This window comes from Bos indicus, chromosome 7 (assembly GCF_029378745.1).
Source record: "Bos indicus isolate NIAB-ARS_2022 breed Sahiwal x Tharparkar chromosome 7, NIAB-ARS_B.indTharparkar_mat_pri_1.0, whole genome shotgun sequence".
Lineage (NCBI taxonomy): Eukaryota > Metazoa > Chordata > Mammalia > Artiodactyla > Bovidae > Bos > Bos indicus.
This window is the reverse complement of record NC_091766.1, coordinates 61,094,798-61,114,589: the sequence shown is the minus strand read 5'-3', so window position 1 is coordinate 61,114,589 and position 19,792 is coordinate 61,094,798. Positions and strand designations below refer to the sequence as shown.

The 19,792-nt window shown below is 46.0% G+C and overlaps 1 protein-coding gene across 1 annotated transcript in view; it reads left to right on the top strand.

Moving 5' to 3' along the window:
• The first annotated feature begins 11,292 nt into the window (after positions 1-11,292).
• Positions 11,293-19,792, top strand: part of CSF1R (colony stimulating factor 1 receptor) — a 31,539-nt gene continuing 23,039 nt past the window's right edge. The window contains exons 1-4 of the mRNA XM_019965229.2: positions 11,293-11,506; positions 16,353-16,610; positions 17,044-17,328; positions 19,365-19,501. Coding sequence (XP_019820788.1) covers positions 11,458-11,506; positions 16,353-16,610; positions 17,044-17,328; positions 19,365-19,501 — 729 coding nt within the window. The 5' untranslated portion in view covers positions 11,293-11,457. The remainder of the gene's footprint in view (positions 11,507-16,352; positions 16,611-17,043; positions 17,329-19,364; positions 19,502-19,792) is intronic.

Here is a 19,792-nt window from a genome sequence, read left to right as displayed (position 1 = left end):
TCAAATTTTAGTTTTTGAATGAGTTTGAAATGAATTAGAGTTAATTCTTTAATTGGTACAGCTCATTAGTGAACCTATCTGGTTGTGGACATGCTCTTGTTGGGAGGTTTGATTCAATCTCTTTGCTCGATATAGTTCTGGTCAGAGTTTCTAGTTCTTACCTCAACTCTGGTTTGTGTTCATGATTAGTAAAGGTGCAAAACACTTTGCTAAAACACAAAAGTATTTGCAAAATTTCTGTATCTAAGGAGTTGGAAAGAGTGTCCTGGTAGACAGAAACAAGAGGGCGAATAGCTTCCTCTGATCTCCAGGACAGGGACAGGTTCTGTTGAGGTGGCCTAGGCCACCCCTCAGGGCCACTGTGACCTCCTGCCCGCTGGTCAGCCACCTTCTCCACATTAACACACACCACCGGGAAGGGGTCCCCAACAGCTCCAGTCAGGGACTTTGTGACAATTGCATGGGAACTAAGCACCCTATCCTAAGATCAGACATAAACCTCTCCTACATTTTAGAGATTCCAGGTTTCCTGCAGCTCCATCCATTGGCTTTTGAGGGCAGTGGGCTCAGACATAAGTAAGCTTCAGAATCCCCTAGAGGGCCTGTTTCCTGTACAGGTTCCAACCTCCTACCTCTAATTCCATAGGCCTGGGGTGGCCCTGGAATCAGCATTTTAACAGGTCCCCCTGTGATTCTGCGGCTCAGGTTCCTGAACTAAACACTTAGAGGTCCCCACCTCTGCCAGCTCCCTGGCTTATAGAATACAGCCTAATCTCCAGCCACCAAAACGTTTAATTTTGATGAAGTTCAATTGATCTATTTTTTCTTGGGTTGCTTGTGGTTTGATGATATAGCGATGAAACCATTATGAAGTCTAGGTTATGAATATTTATCCCTATGCTTTCCTCTAAGTGTTTTTTACTTTAGCCTTTCTATTTATGTCTATGAGCCATTTTGAGTTAATTTTTATATATGATATGAAGTCAGGGTCTGACTTAATTCTTCTGTATGTGGATATCCAGTTCTCTTAATGCCATTTATTGAAAAGACTTATTCTCCGTATGAATGGTTCTAGCATCCTTGTTGATAATCAGTTGCCTGTAGATGTGAAGGTTTCTGTCTGAACTTGCAAATTTATTCTATTGATCTCTGAATCTATTCTTAAACCAACACTACAGTGTTTTGTGTTTTTATTTCTTTTAGTTTTGTAGTAACTATACCATTGGGAAGTGTCAGTCTAGCTTTGTCTTTTGTTTTTTTCAACATTGATTAGACTATTTGGCATCTGTGGGATATTCCATATGAATTTGAGAATCAGCATGTCCGTTTCTATATTAAAGGCCACTGGAATATCAATGGACTGTATCTAGATCTCCTTGGGAATATTGTCATCTTAACAATATGAAGTCTTCCAACCTGTGAACACAAATGTTTTTCCATTTACTGAGTCTTCATTTCTTTCAGTAGTGTGTTGTAGCTTTCAGTGTTCATGTCTAGCATCTTTTTGGTTAAATTATTTCCCAAGTATTTTTTTCGTGTTGATACTATTGCAAATGCAATTATTTTTAAAATTGTCTTTTTGAGTTCTTCACTGCTAATGTATAGAAATACACTTGAGTTTTGTGTGTTAATCTTGTATCCTGTAACTTTGCTGAATGTATTTATTAGCTCTAGTAAGTTTTAGAGTTTTTTGTGGATTCTTTGTGGTTTTTCTATATATAGATTATGTCCTCTGTGAGTAGAGAAGTGTTTATTGCTTTTATTTGGATGCCCTTTATTACTTTTTCTTTGTGATTGCTCTGGCTAGGACTTCGAGTATAGTGTTGAACAGAAATAGTGAGAGATGGTGTCTTTGCCTTGTTCCTGGTATAACGTGGAGGGTAGGGAAATGTCAGTTTGTTTTTAATCATTGAGTTAGTTGAGAGTTTTTTATATATGCTTTTAATAATTTTGACAATATTTGTTTTTGTTCCTTATTTTTTGGGTATTTTACCATGCTTGCCGGGGTCTAGCCCCGGTGGATCCAGGGAATTCGAAGGGGAGACGGCATCGGTGATCAGGAAACAACAGCTTATTTAAATGTTAATTAAAGATATAAAGAGTGGTTAAATAAGTATAGCTCAGTGAGAAAATTCAGTGGAGAAAAGAGGCTGAATAATTCAGCCGGAGGTGAGAGAAAGAACGACATGGGGAGACCAGGCTTTGGTGAACAAGGCCCGCACTTTATTTTCCAAAGTCGTTTTTATACCTTAAATTATGCATAGAGGATAATGGGGGAAGGTGTAGAGTCATGCAGTAAGCCAGGCTTTCTTCCTGCAAACTTACCATATGCAAAAGTTTAGGTGATTTGCATCATCTTCTGGCCTGTTAACATTTTAAGACCCTTTCTTCAGAAAACTTATTTTTCTCTAAAGGTGATTAGTCAGGTGCCACCCTCCAAAAGCATTAGATAAAGTTGCATTCCTATAGAGCAAAGGTGTGGTGGGCTATAACAAGAAAAAGAATTAACTCAAGGGTTCCAGGTTACAAACATTAGAGCTACTACTTACACCAATTATATTAATCAATACACTGCCAGGGACACAGCAGGTAAGGGATATGGAGACTTAGCAGCAGACATTGGCCCAACAAGTGAAAATCCCTTCACCAATACAATTTCTAATCAATCTTTTAACTGCTCAAAGGAATCTGTATTTAGACAGTTCAGAACATCTCATGCCTCTCACAGTTGGGAGGCTCTGAGCAATCACATGTGGCTGGAAAAACCTATTCAGGCAGGCTAGAGGACTTCCAAAGGAGTTTGTAGGTTGAAACACTGTCACACCCAGGAATTATTAGCTGGCGCTGTAAGCTAACTCTTTTTTCAGAGAGAGATAGTGGGGGCCAGCCCCCCATAAAGTCAGAGGTGTAGGTGAGAGCACAAAGCAGAAAGTAGGCAGACTCTGGTTTTGGGGATAGATGCTCGAGAATTTCCAGGGGGACTCCTGAGGCTCAATCCCGCCTTTGCATATGCAGAGCCTCCTTCCTCATGACCCTTGCCACGGGTGGAGCTCCTGTTCCTGGCAACCATGAAAGCATGTTAGATTTTCTTAAAGGCTTTTTCTGTATCAATTGAGATAATCCTGTGAAATTCTATTGCTGTTCTTTAAGGTTGATTTTCTTGTATTGAACCATCATTGCATTTCTGCATAGTGGGATTAATCCCACCGGATCATGATGTATAGTCATGTTAATGTGCTGTCAGATTTGGTTTGCTAGTATTTGGTTGAATATGTTTGCATTTTTATTCAGAACAAATACTGTTCTGTAGTTTTCTTGTGATGTCCTTGTCTGTTGATGGTACAAAGGTGATGCTGGCCTCATAGACTGAGCTGAGAAGTGTTCGATCATCTTCTCATTTTTTAATGAGTTTGAGATGAATTGGGGTTAATTCTTTAAATGTTCGGTAGAACTCACCAGTGAAACTATCTAGTCAAGGGCTTGTCCTTGCTGGGAGGTTTCTGATGACTGATGCATGTCTTTGCTAGTTATAGGTCTGGTCAGAGTTTTGAGTTCATGATGGCTTTGGTTGGTGTTCATGATTAGTAAAAGTTCAAAATGCTCTGATAAAACACAAATGTGTTTTTAAAATTTCTGCATCTCAGGAGATAGGATGTCCAGATAGACAAACAGCTTCCTCTGATCTCTGGGACAGAGACATGTTCTGCTGAGGTGGCCTAGGCCACCCCTTGGGGCACTGTGATCTTCATGCCTCTGGGCAGCCACCTTCTCCACCTCAATACCCACCACCAGGAAGGTATCCCCAACAGCCCGGGTCAGGGACTTTGAGACAACTGCATGGAAGCTAAGCAACCTATTAGAGACCAGACACAAACCTTTCCTGCATTTCGAGATTTTCAGGTTTCCACCAGCTCTTTAATGGGCTTTGGAGGGCATTGGGCTCAGATACAAGCAAGCCTAAGAATCCCCTAGAGACCCTATTTCCTGTGCAGTTTCCCTCCTCCTGACTCTAATTCCACAAGCCTGTGATGGCCTTGGAATCTGCATTTTCACCAGTTCCCCTGTGATTCTGAGGTTGGGCTTCCTGAACTGTACTTGGAGGCCCCCCGCCTATGTTGGTTCCCCGGCTTTATAGGAAACACCTAAGCTCCAGCCACCAAAATGTTTAATTTGATGAAGTTCAACTTTTCTATTTTTTGTCTTGGTTGTTTGTGGCTTTGGTGACATAGCCATGAAACCAATTTCACATCCAGGTTATGAATATTTACCCCTATGCTTTCCTCTAAGAGTTTTATATTTTTAGCCTATTTATGTCTTTGATCCATTTAGGTTAATTTTTGAATATATATGAAGTATGGTTTACTTCATTCTTTTGTATGTGGATATCCAATTGTCTTAATAACTTTTGTTGGAAAGACTGTTTTCTCCCATTGAATGGTAATAGCGTCCTTGTTGATAATCAGTTGCTTTAAATTCTTTCAAGAGTGTGCTGTGGTTTTCAGTGATTATGTCCTGCATATCTTGCATTAAATTGGTTCCCAAGGATTTTATTCATTTTGATAGTATTGCAAATATGATAATTTTTAAATTTCCTTTTTGGTTGTTCACTGGTAGTGTATAGGAATACACTTGAGTTTTGTTTGTTGATCCTATATCCTGTAACTTTGCTGAATACATTTATTATCTCTAATATTTTAGAGTGTTTTGTAGACTCTTCAGGGTTTTTCTGTATATAGAATTCTGTTCTCTTTGAATAGAGAAAGGTTTTCTTCTTTTCATCTGGATGCATTTTCTTTCTTTTTCTTTGTGATTACACTGACTAGAGCCTCCAGTACAATGCTGAATAGAAATAGTGAGAGCTGGTATCTTTGCTTTGTTCCTGATATAAGGCATGGGGTAGGAAGCTTTCAATCTTTTATTATTGAGTTAGCTGTGAGTTTTTTATATATGCTTTTAATAATTTTGAGGATTTTTTAAAAAATTCCTAGTCTTTCGTGTGTTTATCACAAAAGAACATTAGATTTTGTGAAAGGCTTTTTTCTGTGTCATTTGAGATAACCATGTGAAATTCTCTTGTGCTGTTAATGTAATGTTGATTTTGTTTTGTTTACCCACCTTTGCATTTCTGCAAAGTGGGCTAAATCTCACTGGTAATGGTGTTATTTATTTTAATAGGCTGTCAGTCTTGGTTTGCTAGTATCTGGTTGAGTATGTTTGCACTTATGTTTATAAGGGATCTTGGTCTGTAGTTTTCCCATGAGGTCCTTGTCTATTGACGGTATCAAGGTAATGTTGGCCTCATAGAATGACTTGAGAAGTGCTCAGCCATCTTGTAATTTTTAAATGAGTTTGAGACAAATCAGGGTTAATTCTTTAAATGTTTGGTAGAATTCAGAAGTGAAACTATTAGTATCTGGTCCTGGGCTTTTCCTTGTTGTGAGGTATTTGATGATCGATTCAATGTCTTTGTCATTTATAGGTCTGGTCAGAGTTTCTAGTTCCTAACTGCTTTTGTTGGTGTATATCATTAGTAAAGGTTCAAATCACTTCACTAAAACACAGATGTATCTATAAATTTTATATATCTAAGGAGATGGAAAGAATGGGCAGATAAACTAAATAACAGGGCAGACAGCTTCCTCTGATCTCCTGGACAGGGACAGGTTCTGCTGAGGTGGCCTAGGCCACCCTCAGGGCCACTGTGACCTCCATCCATCTGATCAGCCACCTTTTCCACCTCTACACCCTCCACCAAGAGGGTCCCCATCAGCCCAGGTCAGGGACTTTGTAACAACTGCATGGAAGCTAAGTACCCTATCCTGAGACCAGACACAAACTTCTCCTGTATCTTAGAGATGCTCAGGTTTCCTCTATCTCCATCCATGCGCTTTTGAGGCAGTGGGGCCAACATAAGCAAGCATCCAAACTCCCAAGAGATCCTGTTTCCTGTGCAATCCCCACCCCTAATTCAGCAGGCCTGGTATGGCCCTGGAATCCGCATTTTCACGGGTCCCCCTGTGATTCTGTGGCTGGGTTCCTGAATTGTACTTGGATGTACAAGTACATCCACCTTTGCCCACTCACTGACCTTATAGAATACAATCCAAGCTCCAGCCACCAAAATGCTAATTTTTTATGAAATTCAGTTTATCTACTTTTTTTCCCCTTTGGTTTCTTATGGCTTTGGTGACATAGCTATGAAAATATTTTCAATTTCAGATTATGAATAATTACCCCTATGCTTTCTTCTAAGAGTTTTATACTTTAGGCCTTTATATTTTGTCTTTGATCCATTTTGAGTTAAGTTTTGTATGTAATGTGAAGTCACAGTCTGACTACATTCTTCCGTATGTGGATATCCAGTTCTCTTAACACCAGTTGTTGAAAAGACTTTTTCAACATTGAATGGTTTTGGCATCCTTGTTGAAAATCAGTTGACTGTGTCTGTGGAAGTAATCTTTCTGAACTCTCAAGTTTATTTTATAGATATCTACATCTATTCTATGTATTTCACTGTGCTGTATTACTAAGAAAAACTTTGGAAATTTCCTTTGCCTTTTAGGATAGGGTGTAGGTTTAAGACTTATAGCCCAGAAATTCATTACATATCCCTCATAAAACCACCACTCTGGAATTCAATTTATTAAAAAACACAGTCCAAAAACAAGAAATATCCTCACTCCCAGTTTAAAAATATTTACTCTCCTGATTTGAAATATTTACTTAACCTGGAAAACCTTATCCATCAGAGGGCAGACAGGATGGAAACTACAATTACAGAAAACTAACCAAACTGATCACATGGACCACAGCCTTGGCTAATTCAGTGCAATGATGAGCCTTGCCATGAAGGGCCACCCAAGATGGACAGGTCATGGTGGAGAGTTCTGACTAAACGTAGTCTACTGGAGAAGGGAATGGCAAACCACTTCAGTATTCTTGCCTTGAGAACTCCATGAACAGTATGAAAAGACAAAAAGATAGGACACTGAAAGATAAAGTCCCCAGGTCGGTAGGTGCCTAATATGCTACTGGAGATCAGTGGAAAAATAGCTCCAGAAAGAATGACGAGGCTGAGCCAAAGTGAAAACAACTCCCAATTGTGGATGTGACTGGTGATGGAAGTTAAGTCTGATGCTGTAAAGAACAATATTGCATAGGAACCTGGAATGTTAGGTCCACGAATCAAGGTAAATTGGAAATGGTCAAACACGAGATGGCAAGAGTGAACATTGACATTTTAGGAGTCAGTCAACTAAAATGGACTGGAATCAGATCAGGTCAGTCGCTCAGTTGTGTCCAACTCTTTGCGACCCCATGAATCGCAGCATGCCAGGCCTCCCTGTCCATCACCAACTCCCGGAGTTCACTCAGACTCACGTCCATCGAGTCGGTGATGCCATCCAGCCATCTCATCCTCTGTCGTCCCCTTCTCCTCCTGCCCCCAATCCCTCCCAGCATCAGAGTCTTTTCCAATGAGTCAACTCTTCCCATGAGGTGACCAAAGTACTGGAGTTTCAGCTTTAGCATCATTCCTTCCAAAGAAATCCCAGGGCTGATCTCCTTCAGAATGGACTGGTTGGATCTCCTTGCAGTCCAAGGGACTCTCCAGAGTCTTCTCCAACACCTCAGTTCAAAAGCGTCAATTCTTCGGCGCTCAGCCTTCTTCACAGTCCAACTCTCACATCCATACATGACCACAGGAAAAACCATAGCCTTGACTAGACGAACCTTTGTTGGCAAAGTAATGTCTCTGCTTTTGAATATGCTATCTAGGTTGGTCATAACTTTCCTTCCAAGGAGTAAGCGTCTTTTAATTTCATGGCTGCAGTCACCATCTGTAGTGATTTTGGAGCCCAGAAAAATAAAGTCTGACACTGTTTCCACTGTTTCCCCATCTGTTTCCCATGAAGTGATGGGACCAGATGCCATGATCTTCATTTTCTCAATGTTGAGCTTTAAGCCAACTTTTTCACTCTCCACTTTCACTTTCATCAAGAGGCTTTTTAGTTCCTCTTCACTTTCTGCCATAAGGGTGGTGTCATCTGCATATCTGAGTTATTGATATTTCTCCCGGCAATCTTGATTCCAGCTTGTGTTTCTTCCAGTCCAGCGTTTCTCATGATGTACTCTGCATATAGGTTAAATAATCAGGGTGACAATATACACCCTTGATGTACTCCTTTCCCAATTTGGAACCAGTCTGTTGTTCCATGTCCAGTTCTAACTGTTGCTTCCTGACCTGCATACAAATTTCTCAAGAGGCAGATCAAGTGGTCTGGTATTTCCATCTCTCTCAGAATTTTCCACAGTTTATTGTGATCCACAGAGTCAAAGGCTTTGGCATAGTCAATAAAGCAGAAATAGATGTTTTTCTGGAACTCTCTTGCTTTTTCCATGATCCAGCAGATGTTGGATATTTGGTCTCTAGTTCCTCTGCCTTTTCTAAAACCAGCTTGAACATCAGGAAGTTCACGGTTCACATATTGCTGAAGCCTGGCTTGGAGAATTTTGAGTATTACTTTACTACCGTATGGACCGGAATGGGCAAATTTAATTCAGATGACTATTATATCTACTACTGAGGGCTAGAATCCCTTAGAAGAAGTGGAGTAGCCATCATAGTCAACAAGAGTCCTAAATGCAGTACTTGGATGCAATCTCAAAAACGACAGAATTATCTCTGTTTGTTTCCAAGGCAAACCATGCAATATCACAGTAATCCAAGTCTATGCCCCAACCAGTAATGCTGAAGAAGCTGAACGGTTCTATAAAGACCTACAAGACCTTCTAGAACTAACACCCAAAAAAGATATCCTTTTCATTATAGGGGACTGGAATGCAAAAGTTGGAAGTCAAGAGATACGTGGAATAACAGGCAAGTTTGGCCTTAGAGTACAAAATGAAGCAGGACAAAGGCTAACAGAGTTTTGCCAAGAGAATGCACTGGTCATAGCACCCTCTTTCAATAACACAAGAGAAGACTACACATGTACGTCACCAGATGGTCAATATCAAAATCAGATTGATTACATTCTTTGCAGCCAAAGATGGAGAAGCTATATATAGTCAGCAAAACAAGACCAGGAGCTGACTGTGGCTCAGATCATGAACTCCTTATTGCCAAATTCAGACTTAAATTGAAGAAAGTAGAGAAAACAACTAGACCATTCGGGTATGACCTAAATCAAATCCTTTACGATCATACAGTGGAAGTGAGAAATAGATTCAAGAATTAGATCTGTTAGAGTGCCTGAAGAACTAAGGATTTATCACTTTATCACTTTAAATTAGTCACATCTCTTCTTTACTGAACATCAATAAGGACATGGAATTTTTTTTTCGCTAGATGAAAGCAAAAGCACATTTTGTAGTGGTGTCACCAAAGTCAAAACTTCCCTGGTGGCTCAGTGGTCAAGAATCCACCTGCAATTCAGGAGACACAGGAGATGCGGGTTCTATCCCTGGGTCAGGAAGATCCTCTGGACAAGGAAATGGCAACCCACTCCAGTATTCTTGCCTGGAAAATCCAATGGGCAGAGGAGGATTTTCTGTATATAGGATTATGTCATCTGTGAAGACAGAAAGTTTTACTTCTTTTAATTTGGATGCATTTTATTTCTTTTTCTTTGTGATTGTTCTAGCTCAGACCTCCAGTATAGTGTTCAATAGAAATAGTGAGGCATGTTGTCCTTGCCTTGTTGCTGATGTAAAGCTGTGGTGGGAGGGGTGGGGGCAGGGAAGCTTTCAATGTTTTATCTTTGAGTTAGCTGTGGCTTTTTTTATATACGCTTTTAATAATTTTGAGAATGTTTGTTTTCGTTTCTAGTCTTTGGGGGTTTTATCATGAAAGCATGTTAGATATTATTAAAGGCTTTTTTCTGTGTCAGTTGAGATAATCATGTGAAATTCTCTCATTCTATTATTGTGATGTCGATTTTCTTGTACTGAGCCACCTCTTCATTTGTTGGATAAATCCCAGTTGATCATGGTGTCTAATCATTTTAATATGCTGTCGGGTTTGGTTTGCTGGGATTTGGTTGAGTATGTTTGCAGTTAGGTTCATAAGAGAAATCCATCTATAGTTTTCTTATGATATCCTTCTTTGTTGATGGAATCAGTTACTGCAGCCCTCATAGAATGAGTTGTGAAGAGCCCAGTCATCTTCTATTCTTTTGAGTGAGCTTGAGACGAATCAGGGTTAATTCTTTAAGTGCTTTTCTTTGTTGGGTGGTTTTTATTGATTGACTGAATCTCTTTGATAGTTATAGGTCTCGTAAGAGTTTCTATGTCTTTTAGTTTGTTTTCATGATTTGTAAAGGTTCAAAACACTTTGCTAAGACAGAAATGTATTTGTAATACTTATATTTCTAAGTCGATGGAAAGATTAATCATTTTCCTGGATCAGTGTTTATTGAGTGGATTTTTTTTTTTTTAGATTCTAGAATTAATTTTATAACCATTTGAATAGAAATAAAAACACTGAAAGAATCAACTAAAAGTGGTAAATGCAGTTGCATGCAGGAAAGGCGGCAGAGGGATGCTAATTTTCTTAGACTACAGCAGCACAGTTTAACCCTTTGTAAAAGTAAACAAACTTAATTAGTCCAGAAAAAGGCAGTTCTATAGCCAGGTGGTTGCTGTTGTTCAGTTGCTAAGTCATGTCCACTCTTTGGGACCTCATGGGCTGCAGCATGCCATGCTTTCCTGTCCTTTACTACCTCCCGAAGTTTGCTCAAATTTATATCCATTGAGTCAATGATACTATTCAATCTTATCCTCTTCAGGTTGCCTAGATCCAAATTCCACCTCCCTTTGGTAGCTATGAGACCTTGGGCAAGTTTACAGTGTTTGAGCTCTCTGAACCTGAACCTCAATTTTCACGTTGTAAAATGGGAATGATAACAGTACCTACTGTATAAAATTTTTATGGGAACAAAAGGGGACAGTGGTATGTAAAGGTTTGGCTGGTGAGTGTCCTGTAAATGGAAGCTTCTTGATACTATCTGTTATCAGGCTTGTCCAGACCAACCTAACTTCCTTTTCCACTTAGCAAGAGCCCCCTGCTGCTCTGGAGCCCCCCCCATATGTACAATCAACTGCCTAATACTGGGCATGTCTCTTCTCCTAGGGCCCCTTAGAGGTGGCTTCGGAAGGGCTCTGAACTTAGCAGTCCTACCCTTACTCCAACCCCACCCCCTGGGGGGGGGCATGTCTTTATTTATTTATTTTTTTAACCAAGATTTCCAAACTCTGTGGTTGCCTTGCCTAGCTAAAAGAGGAAGAGGGGGATCAGCCCAAGGAGAAGGAGGAAGAGGAAAACAAGACAAACAGCCAGTGCTAGTGGAGAGGAATACATGTCCAGTGGGTCTGGTCCCATCAGGGCTGGTGTCCGAGAATCCGGTTCTTTGCCCCGCCGCAAGCCCTGCGTCAGCCTGCCGCTTTCCTGCTGAAGCCATGGGCCCACGGACCCTGCTGATCCTGCTGGTGGTCACAGCTTGGCATGGTAAGAGCAGAACCAGAGCTTTGGGGGGTCAGGGGGTGGGGACAGGGTTGTGACAGGGTTCCAAGGGAAGGATTCTCTAAACCTCTGCCCGTCACTAGGGTCTCCACTCTGCGTTTTCATCTCCCCAACCCTGGACTGCGGGTGTGTGGGTGTCTGCTCCAGAAAGGCAGTGGAGGGAAAGCGGGTATGAACTAGGTGGAACCAGCCTGGCCAGGGCTGTGGATCTGGCCCAGCTCAGATGGTGACCGTCCGTGTGTCCTGAACACATCCCTATGCCCTCGGGACTCTTTAGTGCCTATTGAACGGTCAACAGCATGTTTTGGGGGCTGATGGAGCAGACAAAATGCTCCTCAAACCCCACTGTGCACACAGATACCCCAGGGATCTTGTTACAGTGCAGACTCTGACTCTATCAGTCTCAGGGGTGATCTGAGATTCTTCATGACTATCGAATTCCTAGGAGATGCCAGTCCCACTGGTCCAGACCTACGCTGAGCAGAGAGGCCCTGAGAGCCCCTCGTGGCTCCGCTGGCACTGCCAGTGTGGGATTCACGAGGCGAATGAGGCAGGATGTGACTTGGAGGGGCCTGAAGAGGCAGTGGTCCTTCCTTGGGTGGCTTGGGCAAGAGGTCAGAAGGAGAGGTAAGAGGTTAGCCTCTCTGGCCACGGGCTCAGGAGAGGTAAATTTGGGATGAGAGAGTACAGGGCTAGCAACTTGTCTCAGGGGAGGACAGCGAGGGTCTGCTAGGCTGAAATCACAGACACAGGCTGCGGGGCCTCAGGACAGAGAGCTGTGGAGCAGACCCCACCCGAATCCCATCCCTCCGGCAGCATCAGTGATGCAGGATCTCCCGCTAGGAGGGTCCCTAACTGAGGCTGGGGGCTGGGTGCTGGACTCGTATCTACAGTCGGCCCAACAAACACATGTTAAGTTCTTTTGGCCACTCCATGCGGCATAAGGGATCAAACCCATGCCCCCTGCACTGGGAGTGTGGAGTCTTCACCATTGGATCACCAGGGAAGCCCCTAAATTTTGCTGCATATTTGGAGGAACGCTGGGGAAGGATGGGGACTGTGGGTGGGGTAGGAAGGCAGCAGCATCTCCGGCCTTCCCACAGTCCTGTGGCTGCAAGAGCCTGAGGAATAGGTGCGTCTGGTCCCTGAGGACGAGATGGCCCACTGAAGGGCTTTTTTGGGCCCAGTCAGTTCCACTGGGCTTGCAAGTCTGTTCTCTTTTGTTGAGCTGAATTTATGTGTAGTAGAAAGCATTGATTCTTAAGTGTGCCTGTGATGAGATTTGACAAGTTTATATGCTTGTGTCCCCACCATCTCAATTAAGATAGACACGATTCCCCTCATCCTAGAAAGCTTTGTGGGTTTTATTTCACTCTTTTGTCCTATCCTCCTGCCCAGAAAATGCCTGTGGGAGACTGATGGGGGATGGAGGGGCTGTCCAGCATCTCGCCTCAAAGGAAAGAAGAAATGGGGACTGCAGGCTGGAAGCCTACTTTTTCAGTAGACCAGTGATGAATGAGGGGCAGTTGTGAAGAAGTTGGGGGACAGAATCACTGCACCCTAGAGACCAGAAGAGACTCACTAAGACTCAGGGCCAAGGAGGAGGCTGTGCCCCAAACCTTGGCATGCTGTGTGTGTGTGTGTGTGTGTGTGTGTGTGTGTGTGCGCATGTGTGTATGTTTGTGTCTCTCTGTGTGTATGTCTATTTTTTGCATGTGTATGGGTGTATATATTTGTGTATGTGTGTGTATGTGTGTGTATGTTTGTCTATTTTTTGTGTGTGTATATGTTTGTATATGTATGTATGTATGTATGTATGTGTTGGGGGACAGGTGGGGGTGTGGGGGCACACCCTGGGAGCTGATGATGAGGGATGTCTCCCAAGCAAGTGGGAGGGGGTGAGAAGGTTTGGGGAGATGAGATGGTGGGGTGAAGGGGCAGAAGGGGTCCAGCCCCCACCCAGGGAGTAAAGGCCTGAGCAAGCTTTTCCTTCCCTCCTGTCAAGCCAGCAGTGGGCAGCTGGAGCGGAAGCTGAGGGTGTCAGCCCTGTCCTGCATGAATACTTGAGACGACAGGACAAAATAAGATAATGCCTCTCTGACTACACTTCCAGGAGGCTGAGCCTGGAGTTAGAGGACAGGGTAGGGGTGGTTGAGGGAGAAGGCGCTGTGAGACCCAGCAGGGGCAGAAGCGAAATACAGAGTCACAGAATCTGAGACCGTGGGATGCTACAGGCATAGGCTGTGACCTTTAAAAGTTAGCACTTCAGCTGTCAGAGTGTCAGGATCAGAGAGGAGGTTAGGAGAGTAGTAGATGAAGCAATAACACAGGACAGGAGAGCTGACTCAGCCAGAAGTTGTTTATCACCTCCTTGAATCCTCCCAGGACCTCTCAGAGGTGGAAATTCGGATTGTTCTCATTGAAAGAGTATCCTGAGGGTCAGAGGTTAAGCAGCCTACTTAGTTAGCAGGGTAGAGCCAAGTTTTGGACCCAGGTTGGCATAGCACAGTGGTAAAGAATCCTCCTGCCAATGCAGGAGATGAAAGAGACTCGGGCTCCATCTCTGGGTCAGGAAGGTCCCCTGGAGGAGGAAGTGGCAACCCATTCCAGTATTCTTGCCTGAAGAATCCCATGGACAGGGGAGCCTGGTGGGCTAGAGTCCATGGGATCGCAAAAAGTCAAACATGGCTGAGCGACGACTGGCTGACATGAGTCCACAATCAAGCTCTTCCCTCCAGTCCCCCACCCCAACCCCGATGCCCTGCATGGCTGCAGCAGTAATAGGCTAGCACCTGCTCTGTTGGGACTTGCCAGCAGCCTGCCAAAAATGATGCTTGCCCCTCTCCCTGGGGGTCAGCAGCACAGGGAAGCCTGGCTACAACCCCCAGGTGTCGGCTTCCGCAGTATTCCTCTGGTCACTCCATCCTTTATGCAGATCAGAAGCCTGCACATCTGTGATGTGTACAAAATAAAAACATAAATTAAGTCATCCTGAAATAATTTGACAGGATCTTTCTGATTCTGGGGTTTGTAGTGAGGGCAGGGTGCAGTGGAATGGAAAGACCCATTTAAGAAGATTTTGTGCAGTACTTCCCTGGTGGTCCAGTGGTTAGGAATCCACCTTCCAATGCAGGGGACATGGGTTCAATCCCTGATCGGGGAACTAAGGTCCCACATGCCACGTGGCGGCTAAGCCCACACACTGCAGCTTCAGAGCACTTATGCTGCAACAAAAGATCTCACGTGCTGAAACTAAGACATGATGCAGCCAAATAAATAAATACACTTTTTTTTTTTAAGAAGAAGCTTTTGTGCAAGATGATGAAGAGTCCCTGAAATTGCCTGGTTCCTTCAGGGTTGGGATGTCCATGGTCCCATCGCTGGGACAGACAGATTAGACTCAGTAGGGGGGTACCTAGTAGGTCAGTGGCAGAGCCGGGTCCTGCAGCCTGGGATATGCCAGTGCCCAGCAGGTGGTACTGCCTGTTTCAGGGGGTGAGGGGGTCTTTCCCCTAAAGGGGACAGTGGCCAGGAAGCAGAAGTGAGAGCCTCCCTCGGAGAAGGACTGCAGGCTGAGCGGAAATGGGGGCTAGGCCGGGTACCAGCAATGTGTTTCCGCCTGCACAGGCTGGAGGGCGCCTGGCAGCCCCTCCAAGTCCTTGAATCAGCTCTCACTTCCCTCCTTTACCCCTATTTTAGGCCCTGGAAAAATGCTGACACTGCAGAAGCAACGGGTCTTTTTCCCGGAGGGCCTGAGTTTCAAGTTCTCTTTTCTCCTTCAAGAAAATTTTCCTTAAAAGAGATTGTCCCTAGTAAACGCAGCAGTGCTGGGATGTTAGGGTGGGCTTCTGGGGGTAGACTAGATAGTAAATAGAATGGCTAACCTTTGCTGAATTATTTATATTTGGTGACAGGTGATGTTCTAAAGCTTTCTGTGCATTTAAATCTCCTGACATCCCAATAAATGGGTACAATTTTGGTCCCCATTTTATATGGGGAAACTGAGGCACAGAGCCTCTGAACCTCTCCACTGTGCTACAGACCAGATGTCCAGTGATGAGAGAAGGCACAGCAGAAGACTCGAACTCTGCCATGCCAAGATCCCATACCCCTTGTCTTCTTCTTTTATTTCTTTAAAATATTTTTTAAAGGTATATGCATTTTTATTTGTTTTTGGCCATATCGTGTGGCATGTGGAGAGGTCAAACCCGTGCCCTCTGCAGTGGAAGCTCAGAGTCTTAATCACTGGACCATCAGGGAAGCCCCTTTTTCTTCTTCCTCGTGTGAATTAATTCAGAACACTTTGCCACGAACATTCTATTCATTTCTTTCTTCCAAGGACAGAGGAGCCTGGTGGGCTACAGTCTATGGGGTTGCAGAGAGTCAGACACGCCTGAGCGACTTTCACTTTTGCTTGTTTGAAGCCCCTTCTTTGAGCTAGGTGCTGGACTTCGTAGCAGGAATGCAGCCCATTTATTACATCAGGCTGAAGGAGTCCACTCCTGGGAAGAATGACGCAGTCATGGCCAGGAAGACTGAGGCCAGAGGCTGCGGTAGCCCCCCGGGACAGTGGCTGGGTGGGAGGCCAAGAAAGCCCTCAGCCCCCTTCTCTCAGAGACATCAGCGATGTCAGTCCATCACAGGAGGTTTGGGGCAGGGCCTGAAGCGACTGACCTGAGGGGGGCAGGGACGTGTTTGAGTTGGTCCTGCAGTTGTAGCTGAACCCCAGAACCAGCAGCAGCCTGCCAGAGAGCCCCCAGCTCAGAGGCAGGGTACAGCCAGCGGGATGTCACCTCAGCCCTCACTTCTATCTGCCACTTCCCATCACCAGGTCAGGGGGTCCCAGTGATAGAGCCCAGTGGCCCTGAGCTGGTGGTGGAGCCAGGCACAGCGGTGACCTTGCGATGTACGAGCAATGGCAGCGTGAAGTGGGATGGCCCCGTTTCCCCCTACTGGACTCTGGACTCTGACGCCCCCAGAAGCATCCTCACCACGAACAATGCCACCTTCCTACACACGGGAACGTACCGCTGCACTGAGCCTGGAGACCCCCTGGCGGGCACTGCTACTATCCACCTCTACGTCAAAGGTGAGGACTATGAGCCCCCTCCCAAGAGGACTAGCCCAGCAAGGCCCACCAAGAACGGCCAAGAGGGCTGGGCCCTGACCTGAGCCATCATAATAAGCCAACTCCACGTTTACTGAGAACCTGCCACGAACAAGGACCTGTGGCAGTGCTTCTAATTTCATTCCTCACAACAACCCTGTGAGAAGGTTCTTGTTTCTGCGCATTTTCCAGATGCTCAGAGAGGCTGAGTCATTTGCCCAAGATCACACAGCATTAAATAGTGGGGCTGGACCTGCCCCAGAGCCCCCAAGCATCAGCTGAGCTTCCCTGGTATTATGTGACCTCAGGCAAATGAACAGCATCTCTGAGCTTCTCTGTCACCAATGTCCAGGGACCGGTCGGTTAGCCTGGCGGAGGGGGGGCCTTTGTAACCCTGTATCTCCATGCTCCCCAGACCCTGCTCGGCCCTGGAGGGTCCTGGCCGAGGAAGTGACGGTGTTGGAGGGTCAGGACGCGCTGCTGCCCTGTCTGCTCACTGACCCAGCACTGGAGGCGGGCGTCTCGCTGGTGCGGGTGCGCGGCCGGTCTGTCTTGCGCCAAACCAGCTATTCCTTCTCGCCCTGGTACGGCTTCACCATCCACAAGGCCAAGTTCATTGAGAGCCAGGACTACGAGTGCAGCGTTCGGGTGGCTGGCAGGGTGGTGAAGTCCCTCAGCATCCGGCTTAAAGTTCAGAAAGGTGCGTGGACAGGGACGACCTGAGAGCTGGTGCCTGGCAGAGGGGAAGTAAGGGTGGGTGCTTCGTTTCACCTCTTCCTTCCAGTCATGCCTGCGTCATCCATGGGGCACCTGCTGAAGCAAGACCATGAGGTGTGAGGTGCTGGGAGGCAGACCACATGTATGCTGATAACTCAACTGGCAAGGTAGTCTCAGGTCATGAAATAGGCTATGAAAAGCATTGAACTGGGTGGTGGAATAGAATGTGTGGGCGTGGGGAGCTCGTGGAGAGAGTGACATTTTATTTGAGTGGAAATGTGCCTTATGAGAAGGTGGAAACAGCAGGTCCACAGTCATGAGCTGGGAACAGGCTTCAGATGTTCCAGGAATGGAAGGAGGGCCCAAAGCTCTCCCACCCCTTCAGACATGGATTCCTACTTGGGGCGCACCAGGTGCTGGGTGCTGAACACAGGAGAGGGGGGAAACCGTGAGCAACGCCATGGGGTGTCATGATGGCAGGTGCATGGGACGCCTCGGCATCAGCATCAGTGGTGTTGAAGTCTCTCTTCTGTCTGCTCCCCCCTTGTTTCTGCTGGGCTGGTAGATGGATTCTGGTTTCTGGGAGGACTGGTGTGAGTCAGCAGGATCAGAATCTGAGCCTAAGACAGGAAGCAAGCACGTGTAATGAGGCCAGGGTCAGAGTGGCAGGGCTGGCCCAAGGGCCTGTGCCCTGAGCCCACGAAACCTGTCCAGGAAACCAAGGGAACCCACTCTGTGTGCAGAGGAGCCAGGCAGGACCTTTCCCTACAGCCCACCTTGCAGAGGGATCCCAGGGCCCTCGTTTCACCATGACTCTGTGACATGCGTGCACTCCTTAGCATCTGACCCTGTAAAACGGAGTTAGGTTATCTTTCAACAACAGCCACAGCCAGAGATGTTAATTCATAGGCTAGGGCTTCCCTCATAGCTCAGTTGGTAAAGAATCTGCCTGCAGTGCAGAGACCTGGGTTCGATTCCTAGGTCAAGAAGATCCCCTGAAGAAGGAAATGGCAACCCACTCCAGTATTCTTGCCTGGAGAGTCCCATGGACAGAGGAGCCTGCCAGGCTACAGGCCATGGAGTCGCAAGAGTCGGACACGACTGAGCGATTAAACCACTATCGCCATGTTTTAGGCACTGGGTTAGCTGTGCCTAAACTAGGCATACCACACTAGGGATACCACCTGCATTTACTGGTGGTGACAGATGAGAGAGAAAGCAAATAAATGTGATGAACAAGAAACCAAGCTGAAGAGATATGGGTAGGGGAATCCATGGGAGTCTCCAGGCAAGAATACTAGAGCGGGTTGCCACGCCCTCCTCCAGGGGATCTTCCCGACCCAGGGGTCGAACCCAAGTCTCTTACGTCTCCTGTATTGGCAGGTGGGTTCTTTTCCACTGGTGCCACCTGGGAAGCCCGAAGCTAATTCAGCTGACCTGTGACAGGAGGCCCCTCTGAGGAATGTTTGAGCTGAAGATGTGAAGGATGAGAACAACCAGTCAAAGTGTGGTTGTTGCATGGATCAGGCATTCCCAAAGGGAAGGGCAAGGGCACGTCTTCGGGTGGGAGGGGCCCCGCGGCTGCAGAGCGGTGAGGGGTGGCAAGTGCATACAGGTTGGGAGCAGGGTCTGGGGAGGTACGAGGGACTGCAGCTTTTAGTCTGAGTGATGAGAAGCCGCTGAATGTTAGCACAAGAGAGGCGCATGATCCAGTCTTCCTTGTAGGGAGCTGACGTTGGCTGCTGTTGGCCTCACAGTTGGCTGCTGTGAGGAAGCAGGGAGGCCTTCCAGGTGGCTGCAGGAGTCCAGAGCAGAGGGGAAGGGTGTGACTGGGGAGAGGCGCTGGTGATGGAGCCAAGGGGACTCTTCAAGGTCCATTTAGGAGATGGGATTTGTTGTGGGGAAAACTGAGGTGCCATGGCTGCCCCCCAGGTTTTGGGAAGGGAGCCTGGGCCCATGGCAGAAAGCAGAGTGGCAGCTCTGGCCTAGGTGCTCATGGGTGCCTTCCCCTGATCTCAGTCATCCCAGGACCGCCGACCTTGACATTGGAGCCTGAAGAGCTGGTGCGGATTCAAGGGGAGACTGCCAAGATCGTGTGCTCAGCCAGTGACGTTGATGTCAACTTTGACGTCTTCCTTCAACGTGGAGACACAAAAGTCAGTACCTGGGGGAGGGGGTGGGGTCCTGCCTGTCCTCCTGGCACTCCAGGCCCCACCTCAAGCTGGCACTGGGAGCTGAGGGCATAGCTCAGGACCAGAGAGAGGAATAACTCACCCAAGGTCTCACTGCTGGTCAGTAGATGATGCAGAAGCAAGTCTCAGGCTCCTGCATCTGCACATTGTGATGGGAGGAGGAGGCAGGATTCCACCCCCTTGACCCATGACCTTTGCCCTAGCCTGTAGACAAGAGGCACATGTCAGCTCAATTCTGATTTTGCAAGAGGTTCC